The 17,712-nt window shown below is 43.5% G+C and overlaps 2 protein-coding genes across 2 annotated transcripts; both read right to left on the bottom strand.

Moving 5' to 3' along the window:
* Window positions 1-493: 493 nt before the first annotated feature.
* Window positions 494-4,935, bottom strand: LOC110486926 (myeloid-associated differentiation marker homolog). The gene is made up of 2 exons (XM_036939027.2): window positions 4,227-4,935; window positions 494-3,998 (listed from the first exon to the last, which is right to left on the bottom strand). The coding sequence occupies exons 1-2, from the start codon at window positions 4,434-4,436 to the stop codon at window positions 3,354-3,356; spliced, it is 855 nt and encodes a 284-aa protein (XP_036794922.1). The 5' UTR covers window positions 4,437-4,935; the 3' UTR covers window positions 494-3,353.
* Window positions 4,936-9,435: 4,500 nt separating this feature from the next.
* On the bottom strand, window positions 9,436-12,271 carry LOC110486924 (myeloid-associated differentiation marker-like). Its single transcript, XM_036939678.2, has 2 exons — window positions 11,545-12,271; window positions 9,436-10,536 (listed from the first exon to the last, which is right to left on the bottom strand). Exons 1-2 carry the CDS (start codon window positions 11,809-11,811, stop codon window positions 9,949-9,951), a joined length of 855 nt encoding a protein of 284 aa, XP_036795573.1. The 5' UTR covers window positions 11,812-12,271; the 3' UTR covers window positions 9,436-9,948.
* Window positions 12,272-17,712: the final 5,441 nt, after the last annotated feature.

The raw sequence follows: 17,712 nt of genomic DNA, 5'->3' as shown, positions 1-17,712 counted from the left end.
GTGAACTTGATCGTATTTCTAAAGAAATAGATCTGTAAAAAATTACTTTTTCCAGCCAGACAGCAGGATTCTGTGAACATATTCTTTGAAATATTTTAAACTTTGTTTGCATATCTGATGTCCAAGTATGCCCCTTGAAAGTGTGTCCATAGTTATGAGAAATGAAGTGTATCCATAAATCATAAGTCTTTAGTCCCAACTTAAGTACCTCATAGTTTTGCTAACTTTTTACTTCCTAGGACTATTACCTGCTCTTTGTCATTCGGAGTAGCCTTCTGTAGAAATTATCCAAGGTAGAGTCCGGTCAGTCACATTATGCACAAACCACAAAACCTCACTTCCCCAACATTTTGCATGTAAACTAACTGTAGCGGCTCAAACACAGCAACAACTGAAAAAAACTCAGTCTTTGTCAATTCAGAAGAACAACAATAGCTGACAGGAGAGCTTGCAAGCATTTCACTGTACTGTTTACATTTCACTGAATCCTGTGCATATGACAAATCATTTTTTATTTGACAATAGACAATGCTGCAAGGACAAGCCCTTTTCTCTCTAATGACATATATTTAAAATCTATCTTCGCTCCAGACTGGTTTATACATCAAACTTAATGAAACTTTTCAGAAGTACAATGAGAGTCTGCTTTTTTTATTCTCAGTCATGTGATTGAGCCACTATTTAGCTCACGCTTCAGCAGACAGAAGTTACAACTGTGAAATCTGTCACTTCTTTTTATTGAGCAAAATACAGTATCACTTCTGCTATTTTCAAGTTGGTTACGTTGATCCGTAGGTCTATTGTTATTGAGTCATAAACTACAAATGGCAACACAGCCTAGCAACCCACATCAACACAACCTTTGGGTAATGATTAACATGATCACACCAGGGAGTGTAACGAATGACGTGATCCAGTAGGACTGTTGCGGATAGACATTGACAAGAACGGACACGATTCCCTTTTCTTAATGATACATTTTACACAATCTATATATATCTGAACATTTGTTTGAGTTGCACAGCCCTTGTCCAACACTCTCTGGTTCAATCATACAGTGAGCTGAGAGGGAACAAAGGTTCATGTGTGTCATTAATCATTCACACATCTCTATTGTTAGCATGTTGCCGTAGATTTTGGTTGTCAATCATTGCTATACGCTGTGCAAGTATTTTGTAGGCAAATTGTTTTAAATTTTTGCCTAAAATGACATACCCAAATCTAACTGCCTGTAGCTCAGGACCTGAAGCAAGGATATGCATATTTGAAAGGAAACACTTTGAAGTTTATGGAAATGTGAAATTAATTTAGGAGAATATAACACATTAGATCTGGTAAAAGATAATACAAAGAAAAAACATGAGTTTTCAAATTTGTTTGTCCCATCAACTTTGAAATGCAAGAGAAAGGCCATCATATAACTTAGGAGTCCAGGCGCCCTTTAGATTTTGGCCACTAGACGGCAGCAGTGCATGTGCAAAGTTTTAGACTGATCAAATGAACCATTGCATTACTGTTCAAAATGTTGTATCAAGTCTGCCCAAATGTGCCTAACTGGTTTATTGATACATTTTCAAGTACATAACTGTGCACTCAAACAATAGCATGGTATTATTTCACTGTAATAGCTACTGTAAATTGGACAGTGCAGTTAGATTAACAATAATTTAAGCTTTCAGCCCATATAAGATATGTCTATGTCCTGGGAAATGTTCTTGTTACTTACAATGTCATGCTAATCACATTAGCGCACGTTAGCTCAACCGTCCTGAGGGTGGGTCACCGATCCCATAGAGGTTAATGAAAGGCATCTAGCAGAAGTAAATTAATCCACAAACACGAATATCAGTTTTTATATATCTTACATGACTGTGTTTTCATGAATTTGAGGATATAATCGTCAAGCCCATTCAAAAGCAGACAGAATGAAATGTCTATGGATGCTTCCGAAATGGCACCCTATTCCCTATATAGTGCACTACTGAACATTTTGAATGCACCCTATGTCTGCATCTGAAAGATGGTACACTTCAATGGAGAAGGTCCCCTGTCCTGTACACAAACTTTATCTGATTACCTCTCCCTATTCTATGGGCTTGTAAGAAAAGGTCAACATCATAATGAAAGATCAGTTCTTGAGTTGAGTCCCCTTCCAACTCCAGTCTTTTAAAAATACCTAAACCAGCAGTTCTCAATTCTCTCCTCAGAGCCCCCCAGCTGTTCCAGAGCTATCACACCTGATTCAACGACACCTATGGAATTTTAACAGTATATGTCTAACCAGAATAAATATCTCTCTCTGGTTCTTCAAAGGGTTCTTTGTAGAACCTTTGAGATTGAGAAAGGTTCTTAATTTAATATAACCATTCTCCATAAAGGCTCTATAAATAACCATTAAAAAGGGTTCTTTATAGCACCAAAAAGGGTTGTAATGATAGTGGAACCCTTTTTGGTGCTATGTAGAACTTTTTTTAAAGTTATTTTTAGAACCTTAGGAAAGGTTTCTTTATAGCACCATAATAGTTCAATTTATAACCTTGTGAACATGGTTCTTTATAGAACCTTCAAAAAAGGGTTCTATATAGTACCAAAATAGGATACACTATCATTATGAGCCAAATAACTATTATTTGGCACTATATACTGTAGAACCATTTGTTTATAGTGTGCAGTCCACATAGCGCTGGTAATCAGGTAATCAACTATCTGGCAGTTAGTGAGCCAACTAGCAGTACAACAAGAGAACATGTCTAACAACCAAGAAAGAAGTGGTCAACATGAATATAAGATCACAAATCCTTTGCAATTGGCAGAATCTATATTGCTGCTAGTGCCTTTGGCCCAAAGGAACTAGGTTTTAGGTTATACATACCATGTTGCCAGATTAGACATTCATATTGTATTTGCATCAGGATCCAAAGTTCTGTATTTTTAATTTCTATGAAATCGATACGATCAATCATTAACTCAGCTTCCTACTGCACACTTTAATAGCTACAAGTGATAAACAGTGTGTCCTTGCCTGTAGAATCCTCATCTGCAATAAGAGTTCATTTACAGTGTTATAGGAATAACTAAATATCTTCCACATGTCTGAGGCAAAAGACATCAGCAAATGTTCTGCCAACGTTCTGCAAATGTTCTTCTTCCAAGCTCTCAGTCATTGATTTGAAAATAAACTCTTCATTCTCTAGAAATGAAATGGATCTTTTCAACCATATGTGGAGAATCAAGATTACCAGCGTGCTGGAGTTTCTTATTCAGTAAACAGTATTTTCTCCATGCAATATGATAGTGTGTCAGTCATTGACCGGTTCTGGAAAAGTTGGAGTCAAGGTTCCTGAGAATCTGGCCTATTCCTCATCCAATGTGAAGAAGACCACCTTTATCGAGTAGATCGTATCCAAAATATAGATCACCAGGTTGATCACGGTCATGAACGTCACCACAACCAGATTGTCCCAGGGACAGGGGGAACACGGAACGGGCCGGGGGTTGTTCTCGAAACTATACAGCGGCCAGATGACCGTGGCAGTCATGTACATCATGGTGGCCAGAATATTATAGACCGTGAGCAGTTTGTCAAACGAGAAGGGGAAGAGCGACAGCAGCTGACCGACGGTGAGGAAGATGATGACGAGTGCGAAGATGAAGCAGAGGGAATAAACCGCCACGCACCACTGCAGTCCCGGATGAAACAGAAACCTTGCCGGATCCAGCGACGTAAAGATAATACAGGCCAGCACAGTCTCCAGGATCTTCAGGAGGCCCGGGACAGTGGACAGGAAGCCACTGATCTCACCACCGGGCCGGAGGCGGGCCAACACCACCTCGCCGACGTACACTCCGAAACAGAGTAGGGAGCTGACGGTGGCGGCAATCTGGCGGTAGCAGGTGGGGCAGGTGAAGAAGGTGGGGTAGATGACGGAGGAGGTGAAACACATTAGTGCGGCCAGCACGGCGAAGGCCGTGGTGAAGTCATCCCAGGAGATGGGCACCTTGAGATGATGAGGAGGGGAGATGTGAGGAAAGGTTATGTCTAGGGCCAAGAGTTTTCCTGAAAAATATGTTTTCCTGAAAAATGTGCAACTGCTACTACTGCTTTACAATAGAAATAGACATTAGAAATATATAAGACAGAAACACATAAGCTACGATACACGTGAGCCACAAATTCCCCTCCCACCAATCTATTCCATCAAATCCAGACAGTAAACATCCCCCACCTTGGCACTGAAGCGGGTGAACTCCATGATGAGGATGAAGAGGGAGAAGAAGCAGCAGAAGCACCAGGTGAACATGCACCAGTCCCAGTGTGTGGAGAGCACATGGCCTGCCGAGGCCACCAGACTGAAGGAGACACAGGTGAGGACCACCTCCAACATACGGATGATGCCCACCGGCAGGGTGAGAGACCTCAGGTCCAGGTTCACCATGATGAGATACTGTTGAAGGACCTATCTAGGGACTCTGGGTGACTGTTCACTCCTTGACTTTTTGTTTGGCTAAAGTTTCTCTTTTTCCTCTCTCTTTCTTCTGGCTAATGTTCTTCTTTCTGTCTCTCTCCTTTGCTCTCTTTTATCAAATGCACATATTTCACATTTGAATGAATCACTGATTCAATTAACTGTGTTCATTTACTGTTGCCTCTTAAAGACTTACATTCTCCTCTTCATGGAAGCTCACCCAGTAATGTTCTGCTGCGTCACTTTCTTTTCTCCACTGTGTCACATTGACATCTCCACTCCTCCTAACTCTCCTACCGTCTTTGTCTCTCTGTGCATTCCCCTGCCGACTAAGGACCTTCCAGTAAAGCACTACAATTTCAAGGGAGGTAAGACCTTCTCTCATTCCTGCCTTATCCAAGTCTCCTTCCCCATGCTGTGGAGACCAGAGCATGCCTGTGTCGAGCCAAACTCCTCCTGTGTTTATGATGGTGTGTAGCCCATAGAAATAGAGTGAATAGAACGGGCCTCCTCATTCATGTCAATGATTGCGGCCATTGCAAGTGTACTCATAGGCTAGGTTGAAGATAACAGAGGTTAAGATAGCTTAATAATTAAATGCAAAAGCATTCTAAAATAAACAAATTCATTGCACCAGCGCCTGAATGAAAATGACTGGGAGAGAATGGTAGCAGTACAGAAAGTTCACCATCAAAGTGGAAAATAAATACAAAGGAGGTGAATTTCAGACTATTACTCAGCAAACAAATAGATGAACTGTTTTACTGTCATTTTATTAAACGTATTTATTTTATTTAAACGTTTTTAAAGTTATCTACAGCCACTTTATAACATGATTTCCCCACCTCTGGTCATGTTTTCAGTGCTAATCCTATAACCGAAAGGTTGGTAGATCAAATCCCAGAGGTGTCAAGGTAAAAAAATCTGTCGTTCTGCCCCTGAACAAGGCAGTTAACCCACTGTTCCTAGGCTGTCATTGTGAATTTGTTCTTAACTGATTTGCCTAGTTAAATAAAGGTTAAATAAAAAAAACATTTAATTTAACATTCTTGGAAATAATTACCTTGGAAATAATTACCTTGGAAATAATTACCTTGGAAATAATTACCTTGGAAATAATTACCTTGGAAATAATTGCATCACAATACCAGGCAGCCTTTGCGAGTGTACCCATGAGTTTAGAGGTTCCAAGCCCGTTCTGTTCATTCTATTTCTATGGTGTATCCTTCCCTCTCTTGGCTTAATTGCACGTTTTACGACCCAGTCTTATCTGGCTCGCCCACACCACACATGATGGACTCTGGTCTCTGTCAAAGGTAAACTTCAATACTGACCCAATCCCTAGGAGTGGGACCATATCAAACCTGGGTTCAAGTAAGAATTGAAATCTTTAAAATACTTTGAGCATTTGATTGAGTCTACTTGGAAAGACAGTGGGGATCGCACCTTTGGGACTATTCTATTGGATCCATTGTGTCAGGTAAGCTCAATCAAGCACAACTACAGCATTTGAAAGATTTCTGATACTATTTGCACCCAGCTCTGGTCCAAGTGCACATCCCCAACCAGGGAAACCCAGGCTTGCGAATTAACCTCACGTTTGTTCAGTTTAATGTTCCTAACTTGACTTAAGCTCTTTTTTGACACTTGATGGCTATTGACTAATATCCTCATCCATGTTCTTGAGAAAGGGAGAAAAAGAGATGGAGGGAAGGGGGAGGAGTGGTAGGCAAAGGATTTGTAGAGGAACTATTCTGTTTCCACTGAAAATGGAAATCGAATAGTGTTCTGGTTGATAAAGATAATATGATATCAAATCGAACTTTATTTGTCACATGCGCCGAATACAACAAGTGTAGACCTTACCGTGAAATGCTTACTTACTTATATGCATACTACTGCCCCAGTTCAGAGTGTACCATACCAACTTTGAATGTAACACTCTACATTATTTTTGGAATCATTTACAAAATGTATTACATTTGGATTCACTGGTGCCACTAGGGATACACAATAATGAAAAATGAGTTCACCGAGATGTACAATTGTTTTGATTAATTGACTCTACTGCCAGTGTTTGTCTATGGAGATTGCATGGTTGTGTCAACAGCAGCAGCTGTCTCAACTGAAGGACAATGATCCCTTTAAATATTGTCAGTGCATTGCCTAACTCCCTCTCACTGTTATATACCCTCATATTATTATTCCTTACTCTCTATATACTTCTCCTTCTATCTCCCTCTCCCTCTTCTCTCTCTCTATTTCTCTCTCGTTCTCTCCCACTCTCCCTTCTCCCTCTCTCTATATCTGCCTCATCCATTTTTCACTTTTACCTCCCTCTTGATCTGTGCCAAGGAGACAGCAGCAACATAACTTCATTTCTCTTTTGAACAAATCAATAATCCCTGTCAAAGGTTGCAAGACAGAAGAAAAGATGTGGACATAAAAGACCTTGACTTCATTACCATAATCAGATCAGGAACCTCCATCATTCTGTTGGCTTCTGTTTTGGAACAATGATTCTTAATTCGTCACTTAACTTAATTTCTCTCATGAAGGAAGGAATAACCCCTGCCATGTGTATCACAAAACAAAGTGTGGGCATGAGAGACCTTGACATCATCACCATAAACAGATCACCAACCACAATTATTCTGCTGTCTTTTTAGAAATGATCATTAGTTTAGCAGCCTCAGAATGGCCCAATATGTTCCCTATCAAATCGAACCTGTGGTAAGCCACGGTCCGTGAGGGATTCAGATGCTGCCTGTGTAAGAGAGTGATGTCATCCAGGTGGGACGGAGCGGAGTGTGGTTGAGACTTATCTCGCTGTCGGCTTCCCCGCCGCACTCAGCAAACACAGAAAGAGACATGAAAGCAAAGCCCTGGGCTGGACCTCGACATCCCATGCCATTTCATCCAATGGGCCTCTCATAGCAGACACACCCTAGCAAACAGGGAGAGGGAGGCAGCGTTGCTGAATGTCCTTTAACAGTGTTGTAGAAAGAGAATAGGTGTTAAGCAAATGTTTTCTTTATTTTATTGTTATATAACATTATTAAAACAATTTGGTCACGTCAGCTAAATGTCAATAGTTATGTTTTACTCATTCAGATTCATGTTTGAGCTGAATTCTGTCATATCTGTCTGGATAGCATGTTTGTCAGGATTAGAGTAGGTACAGGGGAGAGAGAGAGAAAGAGAGAGAGAGAGAGAGAGAGAGAGAGAGAGAGAGAGAGAGAGAGAGAGAGAGAGAGAGAGAGAGAGAGAGAGAGAGAGAGAGAGAGAGAGAGAGAGAGAGAGAGAGAGAGAGAGAGAGAGAGAGAGAGAGAAGGTAGTCGATATCTGACTGTGATTAGCTGTTCCTGACCACGTCCGGAGGTAGTCGATATCTGACTGTGATTAGCTGTTCCTGACCACGTCCGGAGGTAGTCGATATCTGACTGTGATTAGCTGTTCCTGACCACGTCCGGAGGTAGTCGATATCTGACTGTGATTAGCTGTTCCTGACCACGTCCGGAGGTAGTCGATATCTGACTGTGATTAGCTGTTCCTGACCACGTCCGGAGGTAGTCGATATCTGATTGTGATTAGCTGTTCCTGACCACGTCCGGAGGTAGTCGATATCTGATTGTGATTAGCTGTTCCTGACCACGTCCTGAGGTAGTCGATATCTGACTGTGATTAGCTGTTCCTGACCACGTCCGGAGGTAGTCGATATCTGACTGTGATTAGCTGTTCCTGACCACGTCCGGAGGTAGTCGATATCTGACTGTGATTAGCTGTTCCTGACCACGTCCGGAGGTAGTCGATATCTGACTGTGATTAGCTGTTCCTGACCACGTCCGGAGGTAGTCGATATCTAATTGTGATTAGCTGTTCCTGACCACGTCCGGAGGTAGTCGATATCTGATTGTGATTAGCTGTTCCTGACCACGTCCGGAGGTAGTCGATATCTGACTGTGATTAGCTGTTCCTGACCACGTCCGGAGGTAGTCGATATCTGACTGTGATTAGCTGTTCCTGACCACGTCCGGAGGTAGTCGATATCTGACTGTGATTAGCTGTTCCTGACCACGTCCGGAGGTAGTCGATATCTGACTGTGATTAGCTGTTCCTGACCACGTCCGGAGGTAGTCGATATCTGATTGTGATTAGCTGTTCCTGACCACGTCCGGAGGTAGTCGATATCTGATTGTGATTAGCTGTTCCTGACCACGTCCGGAGGTAGTCGATATCTGACTGTGATTAGCTGTTCCTGACCACGTCCGGAGGTAGTCGATATCTGACTGTGATTAGCTGTTCCTGACCACGTCCGGAGGTAGTCGATATCTGACTGTGATTAGCTGTTCCTGACCACGTCCGGAGGTAGTCGATATCTGACTGTGATTAGCTGTTCCTGACCACGTCCGGAGGTAGTCAATATCTGATTGTGATTAGCTGTTCCTGACCACGTCCGGAGGTAGTCGATATCTGATTGTGATTAGCTGTTCCTGACCACGTCCGGAGGTAGTCGATATCTGACTGTGATTAGCTGTTCCTGACCACGTCCGGAGGTAGTCGATATCTGACTGTGATTAGCTGTTCCTGACCACGTCCGGAGGTAGTCGATATCTGACTGTGATTAGCTGTTCCTGACCACGTCCGGAGGTAGTCGATATCTGACTGTGATTAGCTGTTCCTGACCACGTCCGGAGGTAGTCGATATCTGACTGTGATTAGCTGTTCCTGACCACGTCCGGAGGTAGTCGATATCGTTGGAGTGTAAATGAATCCAGACAACAAAAGCGTTTTGGTTGTCCCCGTCCTCTAAAAAGAATTCACATCGGCCAGGTCAGGTAGTAATTATGGACAACGATACCTCGACAATTCCAGTTCCTGAACCATCAATGAGGCCATTTCCACCATTATGAATCACTGGCAATGAAACAAAGAGCTTGAGCCAAAGAGAGAGAGAGAGAGAGAGCTGTGATAGCCGACAACTGCATAGCAGATCTGTTTTTATTTGGGCCATGACAAAGGTGTAACATAGTTGGAGAATAAAATGAACATATCAAGAACAGCTCTTTGATCTTTCTATTCACTTTGATTACAGCCCATGTGGACTGCGTAGGGCACACTGCATAGTTCCTTGTGTATTTTAAAGACGGGAAGACAAAATATACATTGAATCTACGTACGGATCCAAGCATTCAGAACATTCTTATCCACCTTATGGTTTGTGAATTGCTAGCAGTATTATAACCCCATTTCATTCATGAAGAAGCATTATCATTCACAATGTAATCTTGCCCAGTAAAACGGTTATTATCCACCATACAGAGACGTTCTCCCAATACCAATTAGTGTTCCAAAAAAACAGCATGGTTACAGTTTGCTGTATTTATACAAAAGCAAAGTTCAGTCTATTGTTTAAGATCCGGCACTGTGTTTCAGGGCCAGTTCTCAGGTTGGGTAAGGTGGGTGACCTTTGACCTTTGTCCTAAGCCGGGGTGACGAAGAACACCAGCCTGAAAGAGTAGACCGTGTCCACAATGTAAACCACAAGGTTGAAACAGGTCATGAACGCCACTACAACCTGGTTATCCCAGTAGCAGTTGCGGCCACACCCGCTGGGTCTGCTGTGGTTGTTCTGGAAGCTATAGAGAGGCCATATCACCACGCACGTCATGTACATCAGCACGGCCAGCACGTTGTAGCCCGTCAGCACCTTGTCGAACGGGAACGGGAAGAGCGACAGCAGACGGCAGATAGTGAAGAGGATGATGATGAGGGCGAAGATGAAACATAGCGAATAGACCGCCACGCACCACTGGAGCCCTGGGAACCGCGAGTAGGAGCCATGGTCCAGAGAGATGAAGATGATGCAGGCCACGAAGGCCTCGAGGACCTTGAGGAGGCCCGCGACGGTGGAGAGGAAGCCGCTGATCTCGCCGGGTTTGGCCCGGATCAGGCCCACCTCCGTGGCGTACAAGAGGAAGGCCAGACAGGAAATGACGGTGGCGGCGATCTGCTTCCCGCAGGAGACACATGTGAAGAAGGTGGGGTAGATGATGGAGGCAGCCAGCACCTGTTAAAGCCCAAGACAATAGATGATGATGGTGGATGAATAACAGCAATGGAATTGAATAAACAACATCAGAGTTTGAAGACAATAACATGGAATGTCAGTGGACTTAATTGACTCATTAAAGTTGTCAAAGTACTATACGTATCACCTGATACTTCTACTTAATCTACTACCAATGTAGCTCCTACTCAATAAACCATTCCAAAATATTGGCAAAGCTACAGGAACTCCAACGCACACCTTATTAATGGTTAAAGCCTTTCCTTTAATTGCATTTATCCAATTTTCTCACTGATCTGACTAGAGGTGATATATGGACTACACTAGAGAAAAAGATAGATTAGCTGCCTTGCTGTTGTGACATACTGAAGATGAGCTCATCACTTTGATCAATAACTTGTTCTAGTTCAGTGGAACTAGCAATTAGAAAGAACTATTACTACATCAGTATCTGCTGGCGTCTATGTCTCAGTATAAGTTCATTCGCAATTAGTGTGAGAGTAAATGACTAGCGATTGCTGCCATTATTGGATCGACCAACAACTCTAAGTGGTACTAAAATATTGCATGTTTCATTTAACCACTTCATGTACCGTATGATAACAACAACTGTCTGATCAAGGTCCAGGGCTGATACTCACTATATAAGGGCAAAATATATTTATAAAAAAGTAAGTAGCCTTATCTTGGCCAGAACGGCCCGTAGGTGCTGGAACCTAACTCCTGTTTCTGATGCAAGAAGCAGTGTGATGTACAAGTACACCTCCTCAAACAGAAGTCTAATCTATGGCAGGGAAGATTGATGTGTAATTTCCCAAAAATCGGCTTTTAATTGATTTACAATTACACAAAAGTAAACTACACACATCCATCTCTACTCTAGTTTTCAATGCTTATATTGTCTCAAATGTAACTGTCACACATTAACACTAATATTTAGGTATGTTATCTGGATTCTACCCCTTATAGTCTAACCCACAGACAGAAGACGACGTGGACGTTACCCACCATGAGCGTGGACAGCATGGCAAAGGCGGTGGTGAAGTCGTCCCAGGAGATGGGCACCCGGGCATTGAGGGTGGTGAACTCCATGATGAGGATGAGGAGGGTGACGAAGCAACAGAAGACCCAGGTGAACATGCACCAGGCCCAGTAGGATGAGCCAAAGTGACCCACCGAGGCCACCAGGCTGAAGGAGATACAGGTGAGGACCACCTCCAGCATTCTCACGATGCCCACGGGCACCGTCAGGGTCCGCGTGTCCAGGGTCACCATGGCGATGCTAGTTCTGGTCAAATCCGGCTGTCAAGTACAGTACTGTACGGTGGTTCTACCTTTTAACCTACTCAAACCGATTGTAGATGTCTATTTTTTGTTTTCTCACCGAGTTTTTTTTCACTGTTGATCTCTTTGCACTTTGATCTCTCTTCCACTTCTTTGGACAGCTCTCTCTCTGAGCTCCCCCTGCCTCCTCTCCCTGACTTGACTCAAAAACAATTTTTTCTCTACTTGTCACACCTCTCTCTGACACTCTCTGTCAGTCTCCTCAGGCTTCTGTCTTCTTCTCTTCCTCTCCTCTTCCTGTATGCAATCCTCCTGTATCTGATACTCCTGTATGTGATCCCTGTAAAGTCTGGACTGCTCTGACAGGGCCACGGTACTGTAGGAATGCAGAGAAGGGTGTAGACTATTTGCCACTTCCTCTGCTACCTTATCAGGCCTTCCTCAAATGGTACTCAGGTGAATGTTTGATTATAGGCTTTGTGTGTGTGTGTGTGTGTGTGTGTGTGTGTGTGTGTGTGTGTGTGTGTGTGTGTGTGTGTGTGTGTGTGTGTGTGTGTGTGTGTGTGTGTGTGTGTGTGTGTGTGTACGTGTGTGTGTGTACGTGTGTGTGTGTGCATGCGTGTGTGTGTGCATGTGTGTGTGTCAAGCCCCGGATGTCAATGCTGTGTGATTATGAAATAGGGTGTAGTTGGTCACCCTTTTCTTATCAGTAAAAGTGAATAATACCTCAGTTATTTAAGTAGTACATATACTGAGCTGATCTTGCTGTGTATTATACCATAGCCTACTGTATAATGTATACGATACGATATACTTCATTGTCCAGTTACATTCATTTCATGACGTCAGCATACAAATACACTAACACAACACAATATATTACATGCAGTACAGAAACACTGGAAAGCACACAAGTCACACATTTACGTTTTCACATATTCAGTCTCTGCAGTCTACTGTCCGACCATGTATTGTGCCTACGTCTGTCCTATGTCCCACTGTTCAGCATCCTACATCTGACCTATGTCCCACTGTTCAGCATCCTACGTCTGTCCTATGTCCCACTGTTCAGCATTCTACGTCTGTCCTATGTCTCACTGTTCAGCAGCCTACATCTGTCCTATGTCCCACTGTTCAGCATCCTACATCTTTCCTATGTCTCACTGTTAAGCATCCTACATCTGTCCTATGTCCCACTGTTCAGCATCCTACATCTGTCCTTTGTCTACCTGTTCAGCATCCTACATCTGTCCTATGTCTCACTGTTCAGCAGCCTACATATGTCCTATGTCCCACTGTTCAGCATCCTACATCTGTCCTATGTCTCACTGTTCAGCATCCTACATCTGTCCTAGGACATTGTGGATAGAGATGGGGATGGTGTAAGTTCTGCTAGGACATTGTGAATAGAGATGGGGATGGTGTAAGTTCTGCTAGGACATTGTGGATAGAGATAGGGATGGTGTAAGTTCTGCTAGGACATTGTGAATAGAGATGGGGATGGTGTAAGTTCTGCTAGGACATTGTGGATAGGGATAGGGATGGTGTAAGTTCTGCTAGGACATTGTGGATAGAGATGGGGATGGTGTAAGTTCTGCTAGGACATTGTGAATAGAGATGGGGATGGTGTAAGTTCTGCTAGGACATTGTGGATAGGGATAGGGATGGTGTAAGTTCTGCTAGGACATTGTGAATAGAGATGGGGATGGTGTAAGTTCTGCTAGGACATTGTGGATAGGGATAGGGATGGTGTAAGTTCTGCTAGGACATTGTGGATAGGGATAGGGATGGTGTAAGTTCTGCTAGGACATTGTGAATAGAGATGGGGATGGTGTAAGTTCTGCTAGGACATTGTGGATAGGGATAGGGATGGTGTAAGTTCTGCTAGGACATTGTGAATAGAGATGGGGATGGTGTAAGTTCTGCTAGGACATTGTGGATAGAGATAGGGATGGTGTAAGTTCTGCTAGGACATTGTGAATAGAGATGGGGATGGTGTAAGTTCTGCTAGGACATTGTGGATAGAGATAGGGATGGTGTAAGTTCTGCTAGGACATTGTGGATAGGGATAGGGATGGTGTAAGTTCTGCTAGGACATTGTGGATAGAGATAGGGATGGTGTAAGTTCTGCTAGGACATTGTGGATAGGGATAGGGATGGTGTAAGTTCTGCTAGGACATTGTGGATAGGGATAGGGATGGTGTAAGTTCTGCTAGGACATTGTGGATAGGGATAGGGATGGTGTAAGTTCTGCTAGGACATTGTGGATAGAGATGGGGATGGTGTAAGTTCTGCTAGGACATTGTGAATAGAGATGGGGATGGTGTAAGTTCTGCTAGGACATTGTGGATAGGGATAGGGATGGTGTAAGTTCTGCTAGGACATTGTGGATAGGGATAGGGATGGTGTACCGTGACAGCCCCCTGTTCAGCAGGAAGTCCAGCATCCACAAGATAAGGCTAGGGTCCACCAGGTGGTGGTCCACCTGCCTGGGTGGTAAGGTTGGGGTCCACCCGCCTGGGTGGTAAGGCTGGGTTCCACCAGGTGGTGGTCCACCCGCCTGGGTGGCAAGGTTGGAGTCCACCAGGTGGTGGTCCACCTGCCTGGGTGGTAAGGCTGGTGTCCACCAGGTGGTGGTCCACCCACCTGGGTGGTAAGGCTAGGGTCTTACCTTGTGGGGTCCACCTGCCTGGGTGGTAAGGCTGGGGTCCACCAGGTGGTGGTCCACCCACCTGGGTGGTAAGGTTGGGGTCCACCAGGTGTTGGTCCACCCCTGCCTGGGTGGTAAGGTTGGGGTCCACCAGGTGGTGGTCCACCTGCCTGGGTGGTAAGTCTAGGGTCTTACCTTGTGGGGTCCACCTGCCTGGGTGGTAAGGCTGGGGTCCACCAGGTGGTGGTCCACCCACCTGGGTGGTAAGGTTGGGGTCCACCAGGTGTTGGTCCACCCCTGCCTGGGTGGTAAGGTTGGGGTCCACCAGGTGGTGGTCCACCTGCCTGGGTGGTAAGTCTAGGGTCTTACCTTGTGGGGTCCACCTGCCTGGGTGGTAAGTCTAGGGTCTTACCTTGTGGGGTCCACCTGCCTGGGTGGTAAGTCTAGGGTCTTACCTTGTGGGGTCCACCCGCCTGTTGGGAGAGTTTGTCACAGACAAGGTGAGGCTACATGCAGTTAAAAACAAAGGAGAAGTCCAGGAAAAGGATGTGCATATAAGAGTGAGGCCTCTCCAGGTGTGTCACGGCACTGTGCAACACCGTCAGGATTTCATCCTCCACTGGTCTGTTCTTCCTGTATGCAAACTGCATTGAGTCAAGGGCTCTGTCTTTATGAGACCTGAGACGTGTGAGTATCAAATGCTCACAACGACTGATGTTAACGCCACAGGACGATAGTAATTCAGCTCCGCCTTTGGAACTGGTCGCATCTCAGATGTCTTCCAGAGTGACACACTAAGTATGACAGTAGAGTGACACACTAAGTATGACAGTAGAGTGACACACTAAGTATGACAGTAGAGTGACACACTAAGTACACAGTTGGATTCTCATTTAGTGACATTACTCAGTCCTGTGTTTGTTGACATCTGGCATTCTGGTCTCTAACACTCCAGGGTGAAGTTACAGATCTAGGATCAGCTTCCCCTCCACCAAACATAACCGTAAACGAAAATACACTCCAAAACTACATTTTGGTATTTGTTTCGTTAGTCCACTTTTGATACCGTCCCAAAATATTTTGCATGTCAGCAGTCAAGTTTAAGATGTTGGACTTTCAACATGAAAGACTGTCACCGGTCACATCATGATAATGCAAAATGGAAAATCACCATGATGATGAAAAAATAAATACCAGAAGATACTAAAGATCAGTGTCTAGGGGAAACTTGACCCTACTCTTGGTCTCGAACAGAGCCAAAACACCTGTGGATCTGTCCAAGAACAAATATTCTTTGAAGAAGCAGGTCAACGGTGTGTTACAGGTGATCCAGAGAAAGTGCTGGGGAACGGGAAACTACGGTAAGATAGCAAGTAAAGAGAAAGAGAAAAAGAAAGAATGAAATGCATAGAGAAAAGAGAAAGAAAGAAGAGAGAGAGAGAGAGAGAGGGAGGTAGAGGGAGGTAGAGGGGGGGTAGAGGGAAAGAGAGAGGGAGACAGAGAACATGAGTGATCAAATGCTAATCCTTTACCCACAGAGAAAAATGTATCCTTCTCTCTCTGTTTCTCTTTCCCTCTCATTACATGCATTCTCTATTCTATGAAAATAAAGAACATTCCTTCCTTCATTTTAATATGTTGAAATACCCTCTTGGTATGTTTGGACCAACCAAATTTCCATTAAACATGACCAGTATGGCTATGAGAAGATATACAACAACAACATTGCTCTGCGGGATGTTAATAGATTTTTTCAATGTGTGTGTGTGTGTGTGTGTGTGTGTGTGTGTGTGTGTGTGTGTGTGTGAAAGAGAGAGAGAGAGAGAGAGAGAGGGAGAGAGAGAGGAAGAATGGGGGAGGAAGAGAGAAGAATGAAGGGAGACAGAGAAAGGGAGGAAGGAAAAGAGAAGAGTGTGTGGGTGAGGGAGAGAGGGAGGGAGAGGATGATTGGACGAGAGATAGGGAAAGAGAGATAGCTATAAAGATGGGTATAAACTTTAAAGCATAATGTATGATTGATAGAAACACACAAACTTACATACTCTGCAGACACTCATTGTTGCATACACACACTGAAACAGTCATAACTGATGCAAAAACTGAACAACATACACACTGAAACAGTCATAACTGATGCACAAACTGAACAACACATACACACCGAAACAGTCATAACTGATGCACAAACTGAACAACATACACACACTGAAACAGTCATAACTGATGCACAAACTGAACAACATACACACTGAAACAGTCATAACTGATGCACAAACTGAACAACATACACACACTGAAACAGTCATAACTGATGCACAAACTGAACAACATACACACACTGAAACAGTCATAACTGATGCACAAACTGCACAACATACACACTGAAACAGTCATAACTGATGCACAAACTGAACAACACATACACACTGAAACAGTCATAACTGATGCACAAACTGAACAACACACACACACTGAAACAGTCATAACTGATGCACAAACTGAACAACATACACACACTGAAACAGTCATAACTGATACACAAACTGAACAACATACACACACTGAAACAGTCATAACTGATGTACAAACTGAACAACATACACACACTGAAACAGTCATAACTGATGCACAAACTGAACAACACACACACTGAAACAGTCATAACTGATGCACAAACTGAACAACACACACACTGAAACAGTCATAACTGATGCACAAACTGAACAACATACACACTGAAACAGTCATAACTGATACACAAACTGCACAACATACACACACTGAAACAGTCATAACTGATGCACAAACTGAACAACATACACACACTGAAACAGTCATAACTGATGCACAAACTGAACAACATACACACTGAAACAGTCATAACTGATACACAAACTGAACAACATACACACTGAAACAGTCATAACTGATGCACAAACTGAACAACATACACACTGAAACAGTCATAACTGATGTACAAACTGAACAACATACACACACTGAAACAGTCATAACTGATGCACAAACTGAACAACATACACACACTGAAACAGTCATAACTGATGCACAAACTGAACAACATACACACTGAAACAGTCATAACTGATGCACAAACTGAACAACATACACACTGAAACAGTCATAACTGATACACAAACTGAACAACATACACACTGAAACAGTCATAACTGATGCACAAACTGAACAACACACACACTGAAACAGTCATAACTGATGCACAA

The sequence above is a fragment of the Oncorhynchus mykiss genome, chromosome 13 (assembly GCF_057628025.1).
Source record: "Oncorhynchus mykiss isolate SJ-2025 chromosome 13, ASM5762802v1, whole genome shotgun sequence".
Lineage (NCBI taxonomy): Eukaryota > Metazoa > Chordata > Actinopteri > Salmoniformes > Salmonidae > Oncorhynchus > Oncorhynchus mykiss.
Note: the sequence above shows the minus strand (reverse complement) of the source record. Positions and strands in the feature narration are given on the sequence as shown.